At 40.6% G+C, this 14,843-nt stretch overlaps 1 protein-coding gene across 2 annotated transcripts; it reads left to right on the top strand.

The window, feature by feature from the left end:
• Window positions 1-7,834: 7,834 nt before the first annotated feature.
• On the top strand, window positions 7,835-14,508 carry ESM1 (endothelial cell specific molecule 1). 2 transcript variants are annotated; one of them, XM_072860313.1, is made up of 3 exons: window positions 7,835-8,150; window positions 12,116-12,271; window positions 14,408-14,508. In XM_072860313.1, the coding sequence occupies exons 1-3, from the start codon at window positions 7,850-7,852 to the stop codon at window positions 14,506-14,508; spliced, it is 558 nt and encodes a 185-aa protein (XP_072716414.1). In that variant the 5' UTR covers window positions 7,835-7,849. The 2 variants fall into 2 exon arrangements, with proteins under 2 accessions (XP_072716414.1, XP_072716413.1); XM_072860312.1 differs by lacking the exon at window positions 12,116-12,271 and having other exon boundaries at window positions 7,850-8,150.
• The last annotated feature ends 335 nt before the right edge of the window (window positions 14,509-14,843 follow it).

Raw genomic sequence — 14,843 nt, 5'->3', positions numbered from 1 at the left:
ATAAAATAAAAAAGCAATACAACTCACAAGATTTTATTTCATTCTCTCAAATATGCTGAATGGGTATAAATGTGTATAAATTATCAAATTTCTGTGTAAGAACACAAGGTTTTGTTCTGCACTTGTAACTGCTCAGTTATAAGACCTCTTTTCTTTTAGCAATATATTTAGGAAGTTGAAAATAATGACATACGACCTAAAATAGATTTGGAAGTGATTAGGCTGTTTTTAGGTTTATGGCTTATAATTCTAAGCTTTCTGGCAGTTTTGTCATTTAATGAAACACAAACTTATAACAGGCAATATGCAGCTTTTACCCCTCATTGCTTTCTAATTAGAGCTTGTTTGCAAACACTCCTTCCCTTACTTTGAGTAAAAAACACACAGAGAAAGCTTTGAACTGGCTTTGGTTTCTTTACAGCAGAGAAGATCATAATATATTGAAAGTATTGTGTGAAATCCTGGCCCCATTGAAATGAGTGGCAAAGCATTTATGTCATTGGGGTCGGCATTCACCCACAATATGTGTACCCCAGGAAAAAAAAAAGGATTCAAATATTTGAAAATACAGCCGTATGATTGATGAGGCAAAGGACAAAGGATGTAGGAAGCATGTGCATGCATGAAAATCCTGTTGACGCCCTGGGGAAACAAATGGACATGTGCTAGATCTCTCCAAGTGCATTGTTCTGGGAGACCTTGACTGGTGTCTCTTTTCATGGAAGCCAAGGTATTAATTCAATTCTTGTCCAAACCTGTTAACTGAAGTAGATACCAATTGCATATAGCATAGAAATGCCTGAAGACCAACTGTCAAAAGTCTCCTAGAAGAAGACTCTGCACCAGTTAGCCCAAAGTTAGCCCAGTTAGCTCAAAGAGGCTTCAGTCTGGATAGACAAGATGGACAGAATGTGAGGACTGTGAATGAGAGAAAGCAATAAAGATAGGCTGAAGGGACACAGTCTTGTTCCACTTTTATTTTTAGGGTGCATTTTGTTCATGGCATAAGTAGACTTGTGAAGAATAAAGCTGCATATAAATCAGAGAGAGGACATTTAAATAAAGAGATGAAAATGTCAGCAGTGAAGAAAAACAGCATAATGAGGACTAAGGGTGAGCTGGAGAGATTGTGTGGCAGAAAGAAGCCAGGATAAAACAGCCACTCATCCTAAGGAAAGAAAGTGTGTGTAACACTGCAGAAAATTCTTTAATAGTTCTTGTAGGTGTCCTCACTCCTTTCAGCCTTTGGCTGGCTCTTCCCTGAAGTTTTATTACGTAGGAGATGCTGAAGTCCTCTTATGTACTTTCTGGGATAATCTAATTATTCTGGAAAGTGTTTATGCTTCAAAGGTGGGTACTTATGAAAAGGAAGAGAGATTTCTTCTTAAAGAAAAATGATGATTGATATAAATTTGATCATTTTGCTTATCTGAATTAATTAGTTCAAATTGTTTTTTCTCTGCCAATGGAAAGGTTATTATCCTGGCAATATTGCAAAGAATACATGGAAATATTAGCTCATGAGGACACCTAACCTGAACTCAAACAACTGAACGTTTCACACATATGACCACAGATTTTCTTGTTAGCAACCCACGGAGTACAACAAGAGCTGAGCTTTTAATAGCTTTGTCATTCATTACAGGAAATAGCTATTTAGTCAAGTCTAAACTATATATAAAGCATAGCTAAAACTTTTGCAGAAATGTTGTAAGACTATAGCACTGCTTAATTGCAACAAGGTTTTCAAAAACGTGTTTTAGTACAGAAAAGTAGAAATCACATTAATACTTAAGATACGGTCCTATTCCCATAAGTATCTATAGAGGTGTCACCTTTTTTTCCTTAAAGAGCAGAGATCAAAATCAGCTTGAGTTGCAGGTAAAAGGATACCCCCTACCAATCCTAAAATATTTGATTCTAAAACTTATACCTAGGATTTGAAAATCAAATGGTGCACTTTGAGATTCTGCACAGGTACCAAGAACAAACATTCCTCTGACTGATAGAGTCAGAGTACAATTACCATTAGCATTGAGTAGGGCAAGGATAAAGTTCACAATATTTGTCATTTTATTGACTGTTGTGTTATTGTTTATGTCACAACAAAACTAATGAAAATGCTTGTTCCAGTTCTGCAGAGGACTACTGAGAGCATAGGCTGCATGGCAATAGATAAATGAGTGTGTATTCCTACATCAGTTAATTATGTCAAATAGTGAGAGACAAAATATCTTTCGCATTATCTCAGCATTAAAGCTGCATACCATATGGGCAGAATATATGCACCTGAGCACCTAAATAGAACATGCGAGGAACCATTATCCACATCTTGTTTTCTTTTATCGATAAAGAAACCAAACGTTTGAAGATCATTCCCAAAAGAGGTTTTGGGTTTTTTTTGCAAATAGTTGAAAATCAATAACTGAAAAATAGTGGAGATATTTTGGTATGTGGAAAGGCTTTTTTTTCCTAGGTGGACATATGGCTTAATCAGGGTGATTTAGATTCCTAGGACCAAGATGTGTCACAAAAGAAACAGCTACTGACAAAACTATTGATAAGGCAGGGGTGTGTGAAGGCAGAGCATTGGTGTGGGCTGTGAGTGATCAGTCAAGTTTAGCATGGTATTCAGAGAAGTAGATTTTCTGAAGTACGGAGAAGTTATGTGACTTTCTCGTACTTTTAAGAAACTCTCTAATACAGATCTTAGAGGTCTTGGGCACTGAAGCTCCTTTCTTCCTCTGGAAATGTAGACGATTTGAAAGTAGTAAAAAAAAGACTTCAGCATAACAGAATCACAACCTATTTTTTCATCATTTTCCCTCACTTAGATCAACTACTTATTTTTTGTGCGTGACAAAACCAAACTTGCCTGCCTTGGAGAAAATTGACCCCTGTTGCCATGTAGTAGAGCTTTTCCACCACTATGTGATATTTTTCGTCTCTTGAACATGTTCTCCAAGCACAGCAGAATTATGTGACCTGATTCATGAATTAATTGAGGGAAAGCCAGTGATTTCTGCTATGCAGATCATCGCAGTGGTTGTAAAATCACTGGGAATATCCACACTGCGCAGGGATGACACAGTGCAGAGATCCTTCAATCAGAGCCAGGCCATGACCATAACCCATTGAGGAACAGGACTGTGCCATGTGGACTCAGTGGCACAGACCTGAAATGTGCCCAGCTCCATTTGTATGGCCATAGACCTGAGGGAGGAAACTCAGAGCAGAAGTTATGTGCCGTCAGTTTGGCTTCCAGCTCCCAGGCTGGACATGTCACATATTTGTATGTGGAGTTATGGGCAAGTATATTTTTAATATGCTCCGAACAAGCTATGGCTCTAGTTCTTGAGGCTCTCTGCAGATAACCCCACCATATCCAGTCATTTCTATAGTAGCTCCTGAAGTCTGTGCATAGGTAGCCACCCTACCCAGTTCTCTTCGTAGCACCTGGTCTGCCTGGAGAAAGGATGTAAATACCTCTTGCCTTCAGCAAGTAGGAAATGTCCCAAAGCATCTATTTTTACCAGAGTGAAGTTGAGTTGCCATGTTACAGTCGAAACAAAGAGTAATTAGCAATTCATTGAAAAGATACAAGAAAAGAAATCATACAAAGGGGAGTCCTTGCCGCTATCTCACTTTCCTGATTCTTATCTTTTACTTCCTATTTCTGGCTTTTCATTTTGGACTTTGCAGCTCAGCTTCCTTTCGGTGTTTCCCTTTGAATCTTTGCTTCTCCTATAGCATTGTGCTTATGGCTTTTTGTAAAGGAAGCCTGGGAAAAGGTTGGATCGTTCAGGAATGTACGGTAACATATTTTTAGTTTAGGGACTGCCTTTTGGAAATGAGCAACAAGAGTCATGCATTAAACATTTTCCTATGTTTAAAGAGATATTAATGCTTCCTGCTTATCCCGACTTTACATGTTCAAAAGACTGGATAACGACAGTGGCCACAATGCTTAAGTTCAGAAGAACTGAAGTGAATGATACTCTATCTAAAGGGTAAAACAAGCAAAGCCTTAGAGTGTTTGCCTAATAAACAGACTGCTCCCGTGTATCAGCACAGATTAATCATGTGTCATGAGCTATGTCATTTCATGGGGATCTTTAACAGGTGGGGTCAAACTTTTCAGAGGCATAAATACAACCTCAAGTCCCTCACACAAGCTGCTTTTGCTTGAGAAATTGACTATTTGCAAAAGAACTAGAAAATTTGTGCTCTGAAGTATTTAGCTGTAAACATGGTTCACAACTCACTGATTTCTCAGTGATTTCTCAGTTTGCTGTAAAGCATTGAACCTAAGGGTTGAAACCTTTTCTGCTTCTAGAAGGAATGCCAAATGTTATATATGGTGATATAATTATGATGTAAACTGGCACCAAGACAATTTATATTGTAAATTTGGAAAAAAAAATAATTAGTACTGATCTGGTCTGATCCAGAAAATCTTGCACATTTAAAATATATTTATACCACAAGTTAAATAATGATGCCAAATTCTCTGCTGTTGATATCTGGGGAACCTTCAGTAATTACCGTTGCACTGGTTTTCAAGGGAGAGCTTAGTTCAGGGCTTTACAGGATCAAGCTGTTCATTGGAAAGAAAAGCTTAATGGATTCAACAGGTAAAACAATAAAGAAACATTAAAACCAGAGGGAGTGACACTGCATTTATTTCACTACTTAATCAGTGGACAGTGTGGAAGATCATAGTACCATTATTTCCTCTATGATACTCATGTATAAGCCAGACCTCTATCTGTTCATATTGTTTTCTTCCATTACATGTATTTTTTGATCCATTGTAATAATTTACTTTGGCTTCTAGCTCCAAGCACAGAATACAGTTTCCATCTTATTCCAAATAATATTGGCTAGTTGCTAGGGGAGTGTGCTGAGTTCTTTTACGATTTCTTTTCCTCACCACATCTGTGTGTAATTTTTTTATTTATCATCTCCCTAGGACATTTTCCCTGTGAGAAACCCAAACGTGAAATGCAGCCCTTTCAGATCCTGTTTGGTGTTTTATACAAGGAGCATTTACTAAATATATTTACAGAACAGGATTTTAACAGCTGGTGTTTACTACCAGGCGTAAACACCTAAGTCCATGTGTGGATGGGTTTGCACACTCCTCTGTTATCTCCTCTGAGTGAGCAAGCAGGTATGAATTTAAGGGCAGGTGTGAATTAACTTAAGGGAGACTTCACGGAGGCACTTAAGGGAGAGCCTTCCTGCTCCTTACTGCTGCAAACCTGTGAAGTCTCATGCACTAAGTATGCAACCTGCTTCTTTGGGCTATTTCACCCTTGCGGGAAGATTTGGCCAGGGGACTAGAATAGTTACTGCCCTTAGCTGTGCTCCCTGCTCTCTCATCAAACTTAGCCTCTCTCTCCTACTGAGGGACTGCCCAGTGGGATTTACATAGGCTCCTCAGCCCCACAGGTTACAGCCTGACCTATTAATATAAACCAATGTCAATTTTAGTTGATGCTAATGCCAGCAGAAATGGGCAGTAATTTACATTACTCTGCTGACCTGTGAACTATGGGGGAGATGTTGGTTGTTTTATTTTTAAAAAACAGGCTTTTGCCATGTTGTAGTTGTGATGGGGTCAGGGATAGCACATCCATTTCTAATTTATCTGCTCATTATAACCTTGCACTGTTCCTCCCTGGTTTTTAGCTGCAATCTTAATTTCCATGTTTGAAGTATTCCTTTCACTTCCCAGAGGATAGTTGCATTGGATTTTGAAGATGAAGCCGTCTACTACTGCTAATTGCTGTCACTTCATGGCTACCAATAGCACTTTGTTGGTTTATACGAGACTTCAACTTAATGCTTTAATTTTTACACTTTAAATTTACTGATTGGTCCAAGATTACATGTGAAAACAGGCTTGAGCTAGTGCATGTAAACAACTGCCAGCTGGCAACTGTGATTAGAAGAACTGTATTTTGAGTAATTATATACTGTATAAGATGGATGCCTGCAAATATTTGCCTGAGTGTAGTCTCCCTTTGACATGTATTAAACGTAATAGGTTCTCTTCTCTTCTCTTCTCTTCTCTTCTCTTCTCTTCTCTTCTCTTCTCTTCTCTTCTCTTCTCTTCTCTTCTCTTCTCTTCTCTTCTCTTCTCTTCTCTTCTCTTCTCTTCTCTTCTCTTCTCTTCTCTTCTCTTCTCTTCTCTTCTCCTTCTCTTCTCTTCTCCTTCTCTTCTCTTCTCTTTTCTCTTCTCTTTCTCTGCACTTCTCTTCTCTTTCTCTGCTATGCAATGCTATGTTATGCTATGCTATCCTATCAAGGTTCTTATACCCACAAATACCAGAAGTATGTGAACAACCTACCCAAATGCAACATACAGTATGTTGGTTTTCTCCTCTTCTTCACAACAGAGAAGAGTTAAGCATTTTGTTTTGGATCTATCAATTCACATTTGTATTCATGAAGAAAAGGCTTTCCTGCTCTCCTGTATTTCCAGCATAGCCCTTCATTTTATTTGGCAGCCTACTGGCAGTGTCCTCAGCCCGCTCTAGACACAGGATTCTCAAAGGGCAAGCTGGTCACATACAAGTTTAGATTGATCTGGTTCCCACTAACTTCAGTGGCAGCAACTTTTGGTATTCAGAGATTTATTTATGGGTAGCTTCATTCCTTTTTTCCTTTCTTGTAGATCTTTCTTTAGAGCAGAAATTTCCATCTCTCCGGTGGCTCATCTGTTTCACTGAACTCTTTGATTGTTTGCTGTTTCTTGTCAAGTCTCTGACAGCATGAATAAAGTCTGAGAGGGGTGACAGGGGAAATTGAGGCTTATTTTCTGTTTATTTACACTGATTTCATTGAAGAACAACATCAGGGCATCCCACAGAGTTTCATCAGGATAGAAGTGGTGTAAAGGGGAGGAGAATTAGCCCCCCCAGATCCACGTTAAGCCTGTGCAGACCGTGCTGGTGATGGATGGGGATTTCCCCCTTTGGTTGGGAGGCTGGGGCAGTTCATTGATCATTCTCCTGAACTTCCTGTGGAAGATCCCACAAAATGCTGGTTTCTGTCTGACCTGGTAAGTAGCTCAAAGTATTCTGGCAGTAATCTTTGAGTGAAACATTTAATTCCTCTCCACCTAAATACTGATCAAAAAGTATCATTTTGATGCAGGCAGGAAAACCACTACTGAAACATCTGAGCTCGGCTGTTAAATGGCATGATCTCACTTTGTTCCTTAAAGTAACTGTCCACGTCTCCTCGAAGGGGAAGGCAAGGATTTATTCTTTTAGAGATTATTCTTTCAGCAGTGAGATGATTCAGTGTGATTTCTTCTGGCTGCATGAGCTGTGTTAGCGAGGCAGACCTGTCCTGTCAGCAGTATGCCCAGTGTCAGAGTGATCCCTGTCCTGCAGGAAGGTATGCGACCTACTCGGGGTTGGGTTTTTTTTTTCGGTTGTGTGTGGGTTTTTTTTTTTCTTTTTGGCAGACGTCCTTGAGCATTTGAGACGGATGTGAGAGAGTTTTTAGTCCTCATGCAAAACAACCAACTAAACATAACAGATTACATCAGCTCAGGCTTTTCAATTCCTGGATGGCAGCAGAGTGCTAATCCAACCTTCATCCTGGATTTCATAAACTGAAACAAGGGAGGCTGGCAGGAGCAGCGCTGCCGGATTGAGGAAGCTGACGACGGTGCAGCATGTGGGCAACACACTGTATAAAGCTCATAAACTTGTAGGCTGATGTGTGCAGCTACCACTTTGGATTCTGTACCACTGCTTCCCTCGGCACAAGGCACCAGCAGGCTGAGCATTAAAGCCTGCTCTTTGGGACGGAGCATTTACCCCTGCAAGACATGAAGGGCTTCCTGTTTCTCACACTCCTCCTGATGCCCGTGCACGCTGGAACTGCTTGGAGTGCGAAATACGCAGTAGATTGTCCTGAGCCCTGTGACAGTAACGCATGCAAAAGTACCTTGCTCTGTAAGCGAACGGTGCTGGATGACTGTGGCTGTTGCAGAGTGTGTGCAGCTGCTCTGGGGGAGACTTGCTATCGTACAGTCTCGGGTATGGATGGTGTCAAGTGTGGTCCTGGGCTGAAGTGCCAGTTTTACACTGAGGAGGATGACTTTGGTGATGAATTTGGTATCTGCAAAGGTAACAATATTCACTTTGCATGCACCCACTGTGGCAATTTGACAGCGACCTACATATAGAGCTTGCCTCCTGCTTGAAAGGTCTAAAATTGGATTTTTCCAGCTCAGCCCTTAGCCAAGAAGAAAGTGAAAAATACCTGCTGGTATTAAAAGGTGTTACATGTAGGTGGAACAGGGTTATTAATGTGGGAATACTGTTTAGACTTGGGGACATGTGTGACGAAATACAGATGGGGTGTGCTCAGAGATGAGATTTTTGATTGGGACTTGGGAAACCCAGGTACTAGTCCTAATCCTTCCGCTGATTTGGTGTGTTGCTTTCTATAAATTGCAAAGACTTTAATCCTGTGACACCAACCTTGTCACAGGGTCCCTGCCCCTGCTGGGCTCTCCCTGGGGTGAGGTTCCCTCGGGTACTGCTGGCTGCCTGCCCAGGGACCAGGTGCTCTCTCTGGGTCTGGGAGATGGAGATAACAGCACTGCCTGAGCACCTGGGGACGTTGTCATGTTTAATTCAGTCCTGCCTTTGAGGTGCTCAGCTACCCTAGGGATGTGGTCAGGGGAGACAGAGACCCTGCCTGAAAGATGAGAATAACAGAACAGGAGCTGATTGTGAGATGAGCAGCCAGCCACTGCTCTCAGCTTATTCCAGGTATGCTGCATGCTGATTTCTTTAGTCATGCACTATAATTGCATTTTTCATTTAAGGGCTATCCTCACTCCATGCAAAAAGGAGAATCTATAAAAGGAGAGGAGGTATTAAATTACTAAGAAGTAGGAAGAAAGTTTTAAAAATAAATCATTTTAAAAAAAGGCTTTGCAAAGTATGAATGCAGTGAGTTTTCCTGTGTTCGTGTACCACTTCAGTAAGTAGATACAGGTATGCCTTTGAATAACTTCCTTAAAAATGGAGATATCTTGGCAGTTAAACATCAGGAGTATTAGTAGCCTCAGTTAAAGTAGTGACTTAGGACCAGATGCTGCAAAAATCATTCAGGCTGGCTCACATACAGCACACACTTATATACACTGATATTTAAAACCTAATTCATGTGCGTGTTTGAGGGTGAACCCAAAATACTACTTTTATTTCTAAAGAATAGAATTTACGCATAAAGATAGTATCTTTGGTGCACCCACCAGAAAAGTATTTTACTGAGATAGTTGACTGATCTTCAGTTTATTAAAAATTACTGCAGTGCAAGACACCAACTATAATTCTTTTAACAATTCTTTTGAATGATTATATACTTTTCACTGTCCTCATATACTTTCCACTGTCCTTTCTTTGCAATAGCACACTTCAAATGGGAAAAAGAAACATTGAGAGACAAGAGATCTGAATCCCTGTAGCTGAATCTTGGAAGCTCTGTAGAAAATGTAAAGTAAAATGTTTTTTTTTTTCCCAGTGAGTCAGTGGAAAAACTCTCATTAATTTCAATAAAGCCATATCTTGACTTAAGAGTTGTAAATTGGTATTTAAGGCTTATATTCACGATATATTTTTTTGCACTAAATATCACAGTTGTCTTTTTCTTTTTTCATCTCCGCTCTGAGGTAGTATAATCTCATTCTGTATGTATGTGAATTTTATCAGGCAAAGTATGGGGCCAAGTATTGTTATTTTATACATCCATTTATAGCTATGATACCAGATCACTCACTCATTTTAATAACTTCCATGTTTGTAATAATTCACAGAGTCAGGATGGCTAAATTCTCTCTTGTTGCCTGCGACTGGTTTACTTTGAAGTTGTGGAAAAATGACCTGAACTCTCTGTTCTTCAATTTCTTATTTTTAAAATGGGTAAAACATGGACAGTATACGTTTCAGAGCAATTTTTGGAGTACTTTTAGTATTATAAGAGTGCATCATATTATTAATAGTAGCAATGTCATTATTGTTCAAAACAGACTAAGGAATACAGGTGCTCTGCACTTTTATTACTAAATACCCTCTAAACCTGAGGTATAACTGTCACAGTAAAGAGCCTGCTCTTGCTTCCCTTAGATCACTGGGAGCTATTTGCAATTTATTTAGGAGCAGGCTCCTGCTGAGCAAAATCTTCTAACAGCAAAATTGACTCAGATCTGTTTTGTCAAATCTGAAGAGGAGCATCAGTGTCAGGATTATTCCCCACAGAGCCAAGTGCTTTGGGCTCAGACTCGTTTCCATGCTGTCCTGCACAGCTTTGCATCCCACCTCTCTGGGCTGAGCACCTGCAGCGGGCAGATTGGTGCTCCATGTGGTGCGTGCTCTCAGCTTGTCCCTCAGGGAGGATTGTGCACACAAAAACTGTTTTGCTCTGGCAGGATTTTGTTTTTGTTTTATGTGGACAAACAGCAGATCAAAGAGTGTCCTTGCTTGGGAAAGGGAGTACGGTGAAGCTCAGTGAGGTCCTCTAGGCTGGAGGGATTCATTGTGCAGTCCCTAGCAGGGAATTGGTTGATTTTCCTGTGCTTTTAATTTACAAACGCATACCCATTGGGTATGCACAGAATTGTAAAATGTTGGTTTCCTTTTGGGGCATTAGTCTGATTTTCAGATAGCCTAAGCTGTATGGCAAAGCTAAATATTTGCATTGATTCAAGAGACTGGACAAACTGAGAAGGATAACCCTGTTGTGGGGTGATACATGCACAGAAACTATGTCTGGCTCAGGAGGTCCCAGAGCTGAAAATGGGGAATAATATGAGGGGGGAGGTATCATTTGTGCTTACCATGGTCATCTTCTTTCTTAAGTGTTTTGTGGGAGCCTTGGCTGGATGGATCCTTGGTCCAGCCTGAATGGTCATTCATCTGCCCTTAGGAACTAACTTGGAAGCTCTCCAGAACTTGCCATTTAAGGCGACCATGCACCCTGGATTGGCAAGGACAGCCTGAGCATAAAGACCGTTCTCCTGGGACATCCCAAACTTCTCTTGGGATGATATCTTGTTTAGGAGTTTGGAAAGGGGATGTTGGAGATGGATTTTCCTTGTCTCCATCTCTTCAGCTATGGTCCTGGAAAGGTACCCTGTTCAACAGCAAGGCAGAGGAAGACAAGGGCTGTGACCCCAGGTTTAAACCCTCTGGGAAGTTATGTGATCCAGCATGTGACACTTGTCAGCTATGGGATGGGGCAAATCCTCTGCCCCTGACTTTTTTTTTTTTAAAAAACTTTTGGTCCCATCCTGACAGCTGCCCTTTGGTGCTCCTCTATGAGCTTGCTCAGGGATGGGAGATTTGAATTGGGGCAGTATGTGACCAGATGCAGTATAACCAGGCAGCTGCCTCAGTGCCAGTGATCCCTTAGGGCATACTCACTCTTTAGGCTGGAGATGTAGGTGAGCTCTTGGCTATCTGCCATGGGCGGGCAGACCTCTGCTGTCTGCGAAGTTGTCATCCAGGGGAAGGCTCTTCCCCAAGAGCCGGGAGTGTCTCCAGGCGGACGATGCGTTTGCTGGATAGCTCCTCAGGGTCGGGGCAGCACCCTCCAGTGAGCCTACGCGCAGTGGCCCCGGCCACAAGCAAGCCGGTACCAGCAATAGATTGCAGCTCTAAATCATGACAGTCATGTAAGTCAGATAATATCATGCCCAAATATTGAATTGAGGAACTTTTCTGAAGTCTTATTCTTTTGTAAATCCCCTGCTAATCCTTTAACGACATCCCGTATGATTCCATACTTCCATATTCATATTGCCTTTAATTTGCATTTTAATACTACGAGTGTTTCAGAGAAGGACTACTGATAGCACATTGTAAATAAGTTATAGGACAAGAAATTAGGTATATAATATGTGTCAAGGTTTGTTAAAACTGGAAAATACTTGTAACAAGGAGTCGGCATGCTGAAATCCTGTAGTTAAGGTACAGCTGACCTCCACTCAAAGGTTTTCCACTTTTAAGGATATAAGCAGACCAGCTATTAAGACTGCTGGCAGCTGACTCAGATCACTGAGGACTATATTACTTTTTTTCAGAATGTCCCTATGGTACCTATGGAATGGAATGCAGGAAAACCTGCAACTGTCCCTCTGGCATCTGTGACAGAGTAACAGGGAAGTGTTTGAAGTTCCCATTTTTTCAACTGTCTGCTTCAAAGCCTCCAAATCGACGAAAAATAGTTTCACACACAGGTAAGACTTCGTGGGGCAGTTGATTTTAGCAGAAATCACCTTGTACGTGATCTATTACCATGCTGCGTATGCTGTGTGTGAGTGATGTGTACTTTGGTGGAGCTGTGCAAACAGCTAACAACACGAGGTACGTTTATTTTTCTTATTGGCAGCTCTCTTAACATAAGGCAAGGGATTAGGTGAGCTGTGACACATGGTAAAAACATTTTGAAATCCTAACATGGGTGAAATACTTTGCAGCTGTTGTGTGTGCTAGCAGTACAATGTCACCTGTGCAATGGGAGGCTATGCTAGTCAGTTCAGTCAGTGCATGTAGCTGCTTTGTGTAGAATAGGATTTCACTAGGTTGCATTTACTACTGTTAGCTAATATAAGGTAAAAACACCTTTTTTTTCCCATGAAGACAGAGCTTTATACATTTTCAGATGTCAGTGAACTGTTTTATTACATGTTTTATTGTAGTCATTTATCACAGTAACTCTGGAATAAGTTCTTACCTTTTAGTTTATATCTGAAGCCTGTAACAGATCTCTCCAGAATGAAAAAAAAAGGTGTGTGAGAAACTGGAGTGCTTTTGAGGCAGGAAGGAGAGATCACTGATTTTTTTAAAGCTGGGATTAAAATTTCTTCCCCTTTTATTCTCCACCTGATGATACTGAGGTATTTTTGACTGAAAAATGTTTACTCTAAATTTAAACACCAATCAAAATCAGTACAAATGTAAAGATTTTAAATAAATATCAGAGATTTAATCCCAGACCTACTGGGAGCTTTTCTAGGATTTCACCCAGCAGTCTTTGAATTTTATTTCTCCTCCAACTGCAGTTTGTGTGCCTTATTTTGATTTTCTCCTGTTATATTAAACTATCTAGAGTTTGCTGCTTTAATACATGCATTATCTTTCCCGCACTCTCTGTTTAGAGAAAGTTAGACAGAAGCAAACTTCTTCAGCTTATGCTCATACCACATTTAAAAGCTTTAAAAAAACTTTGCGAGATGGATCAGTCCTGATCCTTTTGTATTTTTCTACATGACTGTGCTCTTTTGCCTTTCCAGATTGTTTATTACCAAGGGTGTTGAAATAACATGAAAAAAATATTCCTGTCTTGCTTTTCTGTGTATCTAGCCTATATCCCAAATCTTCCCAGGTAGCCTGTTTTCATCAGTTCCTCCTCCCCTTTCCTCTCCCTCCCTTGCCTTTGGCCCCAAACCTTCTGCTGCCTCAATGTTTAGCAGCTTGTCTGATCCTAGCCAGGATGAGATCCTGACCCCATAGAAACAAGTGGTAATTTTTTACCAGTGCAAAGGCTTCACACTGATTTCTCAGTGTCCTCAGAGGTCCATCACTGGAAGTAGACCAGGGACACTGTGGGTAGTACTGCATGGGATGGTCACATGGGGTTTCATTTAATAGTGGTCTTCAGAGGTAGCTATAGCATCTAGGACAGATCCTCAGTGAATTAAAACAGCTGTGAATGCTTCTGTATTTTAAACAGGCGAGTTTCTGGCCCATATATTTTATAAAGACATTAAGGCTACATATACCCTGGTAAATTTAATGGTGCCAGAGCATGTTGCTGTGTATTGCAATTTGACCACCTTCACGGTCAAACAGTAGGGCAACGGCCGGCACGCTTTGTCCCAGCCTAGCTAGCCATGCCAAACAACCTCAGCCACAGCTCAGGAATCAGCGTCAGCCAGGGACCATTTCCAGTAGACAAACTGGATATCTTTTACCTTTTTTTGGAGAGTAAGAGAGTTTAGTGGCATGCAGCAGGCTATTCCACGCCAGCTGGCCTCAGTCAGAGAATAGCTCCTGGCATGTTTAATTTACTGCTGTGGCTGTTGAGGATCTGCTGCTTGGTCCCATGTCACACTGGAGTGTTACAGTGAGAACTGGCAACTGAACTCAAATCACCTGCCTTATGCTTAAACTATTAGAAAACACATCTGGCTTATGCCATAATTTCCCAGAAATTTTGCAACTAGATAATTGGAGGCATTCAGGGAGATTCCTGCAAGATTTGTCAGCTAAGGTTTTTCCGAAGTGTTCTCAAAACCAGGGACATTGCTGCAGGACAATATTTTAATTCTCTCATTTTCATGAAATCCACCTTTATTTTTGTATATTTTCAGAGAACGACATGGCATCAGGGGATGGCAATTCTGTAAAAGAGGAATTCGTTAAGGAGAAAGCTATTCGCTCTCCGGTAATGAAGTGGCTAAATCCTCGCTGATATTTACTTACACTCATAAGACTTTCAAGTGAATGCAATTCTCACAGATTATTGAATATGCAACAACACACTTTAAGAACAAAGTAGATCTATAGCATATGAAAATGTAACCTCTGAAGGCCAATTGTGATTATGTTTTTCATGAGAAAAATGTTTACTTAAAAATAGACTGTACAGTGTATATGATTTTTGATATTTGTTTTGATAAGTATTTGAACAGAGAAATGTATTGTGGATTCCTGAATGTATAGTAATATTAAAAAACCAACACGATTCAACCCTCCTCATTTAAAGAATGCCAGAGGCTGACTCTTGCAGCCTGAGGCTGGGAAAGC

This window comes from Ciconia boyciana, chromosome 4 (genome assembly GCF_034638445.1).
Source record: "Ciconia boyciana chromosome 4, ASM3463844v1, whole genome shotgun sequence".
In the NCBI taxonomy this organism is placed as follows: domain Eukaryota; kingdom Metazoa; phylum Chordata; class Aves; order Ciconiiformes; family Ciconiidae; genus Ciconia; species Ciconia boyciana.
Note: the sequence above shows the minus strand (reverse complement) of the source record. Positions and strands in the feature narration are given on the sequence as shown.